General features: G+C 40.0%; 1 protein-coding gene across 1 annotated transcript; it reads right to left on the minus strand.

The window, feature by feature from the left end:
* Positions 1–52: 52 nt before the first annotated feature.
* LOC119344164 (dihydrolipoyllysine-residue acetyltransferase component 2 of pyruvate dehydrogenase complex, mitochondrial-like) lies at positions 53–4,420 on the minus strand (the record flags this gene model as incomplete). The annotated part of the gene is made up of 12 exons (XM_037614736.1): positions 53–163; positions 259–344; positions 432–508; positions 1,625–1,697; positions 1,779–2,027; positions 2,146–2,238; positions 2,337–2,411; positions 2,522–2,577; positions 2,968–3,008; positions 3,377–3,474; positions 3,557–3,630; positions 4,257–4,420. Coding segments are annotated over 12 exons (1,197 nt in total), but the record flags the coding sequence as incomplete, so codon positions are not given.
* Between the last annotated feature and the right edge of the window lie 339 nt (positions 4,421–4,759).

Here is a 4,759-nt window from a genome sequence, read left to right on the forward strand (position 1 = left end):
GTAAATTTAAAACTGGAGATCACAGAATCCACATGAGCCCAATACGACTTACAAGGCAACAATGTACGTATAAGAACCGGTGAGTACCTTTATAACAAGGTCGTTAATAGATATCTTCTTTCCACCAGATGCTTCCTGCAGTGGGTTCAGTTCCCCTCGTAACCTGTAGCACAACAAAATGAAAAACTCTTCTTTAGACAAAAGTTCGGTACTAAAATTATCCACTGCAAGTTTTACAAAATCAGGCCTGAAACATACTTGATAAGTTTGTCGACACGTGTGTCAACTGTCAAGTAGTAATGTGGGATGGTTTGTTTAGAAGCTAGGAGGCGGTTTGCAGTAACCTGAAAAGAATAAGAGTTAAAACACTACAAGGCAGATAGGATCAACGAAAAAAAGTCTCAGCAGCATTCTTCAATGCTGAAACATACCTTTCTTATCTGCGCATTTGGAATATCAGTGTAATCTAATCCTGAAGCTGCGAAAGACTCACTCTTGCCACCCTTGGCTACAAAAGATTTGTTAAGCAAAAATAATCATTAGACACTGGTTGGATCCCATTTGATTCACATAATAGAAGCAAAGCTAAATGCATGACATAATGGGCTGCATGCCCCTAGAGGAAGGGATCAAGCCTAGTTCAGAAATTTTACTTGGATCTCAATAGAATGCTGGTAAAAAAATTGAATACTACGCAATTCGTCCACACTTTGCAGTAGAAAACTCACGCGATGAAAAAGAAAAAGGAACAGAATCAAGAATGGCACATAAAAAGCATGGAGTTGTTTTTTATGAGAGCGGGTATAGAGGTCTTTACGACATCCAATTGTGTATGTGATCGCCTTAAAGAGCAACAGCAGACTACAAATGAATTTCAGTGGCAAAACTTGAACATCAGTCAAGCTAATTCAGATCACAATGCAAAGGTTTTCTGAACATGGATTGATTTGGTTGATGCTGTCCATGGATACGAGCAAGCACAGGCCAAAAAGGAGTATGGATGACACGCGTAAGAGTTGCAACTTTTTTTCCAGAAAAGTTTCCGGCTCAGCGACTCCCAACTGCTGCTATTTGCAGGACTCTAGGATAGCTAGCAGATAGCACGAGAAGTGTATGTGATGCGCATTAATTACAAAATCCTGTAACCATAGACACTCATATATGTAGTCTTTTGGAGAACAAGTCCAGCTCTACGGAGTTCCATTTTCTAAGCACACATGAAATGAAATGCACTAGCATGTACCACATAGCTTGGAAGGTCAGTAAGTAGTAGACTGTATTTTGCATAACTAGTTAACCTAATTTGGCATGCACATGCAATTAAATGTGTCAAAAATCAATTCTCTGAGCTCTAGAAAATCACACTTAACAAGAACACACAACTACACGGCAAGTCAACAACATAGTACAACCAAAAAAACCTCCAAATCAACAGACATCAAGATTTAAGATCAAGTGCATAGCCAGGTAAATGTCTAGTTAAAATTCAATTTGTATAATGGTCAATGCTGAAGATTTACTCAAGCAGTCATTATACTAAGTTTCTACAAGCAAGAGATACTAGATTAGATCAAAGAACCATTCATCAATCTCAGGAATGCAATTAGAGGAGAAAATAGCATACCCAAGTAATCTTCAATGTCTGCCTTCAGAATACGGCCATCAGGACCAGTGCCTTTTACACTTGACAGTTGAACCTGTTTGAAAGAACACATCCATGTTTTCATTGACTGCACTGCATACAGCAACTACCTAGACTAACTCAAATAAAGACTTACATTGTTATCCTCTGCTAATTTCCTTGCAAGGGGGCTGGCGAATATTCTATCACCAGATCGAGAAGCTTTTCCGGCCTTTGGGGCCTTTGGTTCAGGAGCCTTGGCAGGTACTTTCTCCTCCACTTTTGGCGCTGCAGGTTCTGGTGTAGCCTTTGATTCTGAAGGAGCAGCAGGCGCATCTGCAGCCGACGGTTTGTAATCTTTAAACTTTTCGATGTCACCTTCTTCTTCCACGGTCACACAGATGACCTAAGATCATAGGCCACATAATGCAACCAATATATGTCAGCAAAACATGCAAGCAGTAGTACTGCAATATGAAATAATAGGCAGACAATTATAGGTTCTTTGGACAGTAAATGCATACCTCGCCAACTTTAATCTCTTTGGCACCATCACCCTGAACAATCTTAGCAAGATAGCCCTCTTCCATGCACTCCATCTCTACCGTGGCTTTATCCTAATTAGATGAAATGCATACAGATGTTATTTAGCTTCTGCTGCAGCTGTAAGTATGTGCTGACTAAGAATATGGAACTTGGAGATGAAGAATCTTACCGTTTCCACCTCACACAGAACTTCACCAGGTGAGACTCTGTCTCCTTCCTTCTTAATCCACTTGGCAATGTTTCCCTGCAGACAATACAAGTATCATATTGTACTATAATTTTAAGGAATAGAGACACAGAAATTCTGGGTTCAATCTAACCATTATTATAATAATAACTTTGGATGACAAATACCTCAGTCATTGTAGGTGACAGTGATGGCATCCCAATTTCTTGATGTGGTGGCAGGTCTGGAATAAGCAGTATGTTAGGACATCTGATATGGGATCTGGCTTATGCTATACTAATTGGGGTTCTCAAAGAATTGTGATACAGGAACCAAAATGATGGCGGAGATGTGGGACCCAGAATTCAAGATACTATAACTTTTGTACAAAGCAAACAAAATGCTTAGATGCGGCATGAAAGAGAACTACCCTGAAATTTTATATGGAAATAGATGTGGAAAAAATCCTAATATGTTGTAATGCTTAGATATGGATGGAAGGCAGCCTTCTGGCATAATAGTTGCCCGAAAAAAGATACCAAATCTGTTACAAGATTCACAATTTCTGGTTATCGAATGATGTTATTTGATTCAAAGGGCATAAACGAACATCCAAGAGCGGGTGCGGGAGTACCTGCACTACTTGAGAAAGACCTTGCTGAAGCTACTCGCCCACTGAAAAAGGACAACAAAAAAGACAAACACCTTCAAAGTGGTATTCTTGTACATTATAAAGGAAAGAGTACAGCCATCGCGCATTTCTGATAGGAACCACTCTAAATGGACAACGAAAACTCCAATCATAAACTGGGTTAGCTATTGTGCTATAGAAAAGTAAATCACTCTTCATGTATATGACTGAAAAGTGGTGAGGAATGCAACGACTTTTTGCAAGATACGGTTGGTTTTTTCATGATTTATATTAATTAATTGTCAAATATTTCAAGTTAATGTTCCCCTTTTTTGAAGGTGGTTATCCTTTGATACATTGGCACGCAGAAATGTAAAGGCAGCAACGGTGTAACAAGAAAATCACACTATACCATGACAATGAACCATTGAGGCCAGTAACAGCACTTGGGGCACGGTTGATGAGCATTCTTCTACAAGTGGAGCTTCCGTTTACTCCTCCTAGTGACACCTGAAAAATAGAACAAGAAATTAGAATCTCAGGACAAGATGGTAGGATTTCAATTACAGAGCAGAATTTACAGGGACATAACCTTGAAGGTCTCGGGCTCTTTCCCAGGTTGCTTGTACTGAGAAAATCTGGCGCCTCCAATTCTTTTCTCAACACCTGCAGAAACCATAAGGACTAGATTATATATCACCAATAGTGACACACACACTTCTCACTGTGCACGTAAATTCCCAGAGAAATAAAGAGAGCTACTGACTGCAGTAAACAGCAGGGGCACATCTAAAGTAGATAGATGACAAACCACACCATAATATAAATAACAGGGATTAACTCAGTCAGCTGAAGCATGTCTAGTGGGAATACAAAGAATAGTAAAGAGAGTAATGGCACTGGAAACAAGAATGACACATCTACTTAATCTACATTGTCATCTTTTGTTTGTAAAAATGTAAGCATACCAATCAACTATGGTTCATGTTATATACCTATGTACTAGACCCTGCACATTATAAAATACTGTTTGTTATACCCCAAGCTGACTGAGAAAAAAGAAGAAGCATGCATGGTCTTCTAGAGGATCTGGGGCAACCAATATCAAACAGCAAGCACAGGCACAACTAGCCAGTAACAGGACACTTACATGCATGGGTAACATAAGAGTTATAGCAATAGTAAGTCATCGGACAGGGCGTCTCCAACTTAATTCTAAAACAGATCACAGAGGCATAGTAATCACTGGAAGAAATAAGGATCAAGCATAAAATGGCGAGAAACAAGCATACCATTTTCCTTTACGGCAGAGGACCCAGAACCAGTAGAGAAGTAGCGAGCAAGGCTGGTGCGCTTGCCATGAAAGACGAACCATTGATGGATTTCTAATCCGTACAGGGTTAGGTAGCTGTTTCTTCCAAGATGACTTATTGTTCCGAACCATTTACTGAGCCTCCTGGTTAAGTTTGCGTGTATATTAGGAAAAATGCAAATCCTATAATCAGGAGTTTCTCTGGCAAAAAATGAGCTCAACAGGCCATGCAAGTCCAACCTACATCGATCAGGTCATTCATGGGAAGAAACAGAAGGTAAAACGAACAGAAGACGTTTCAATCCAAAAAAACAGGTCATCCTGTGTGTTCGCTTGCTGGCTCTGTGCTCTTGACTGTGGGTTCCATGAGACCGCGCCCAGGTTATGTAAAACGGGACAGCACCGTTCTGTGCATTATTCAAGAACTCGACAAGAATAGGCTTCATCCTCCTAACTTTACAGCAACATTGTGGTCGGGTTCTC

The sequence above is a fragment of the Triticum dicoccoides genome, unplaced genomic scaffold, assembly GCF_002162155.2.
Source record: "Triticum dicoccoides isolate Atlit2015 ecotype Zavitan unplaced genomic scaffold, WEW_v2.0 scaffold156611, whole genome shotgun sequence".
Taxonomy (NCBI): domain Eukaryota; kingdom Viridiplantae; phylum Streptophyta; class Magnoliopsida; order Poales; family Poaceae; genus Triticum; species Triticum dicoccoides.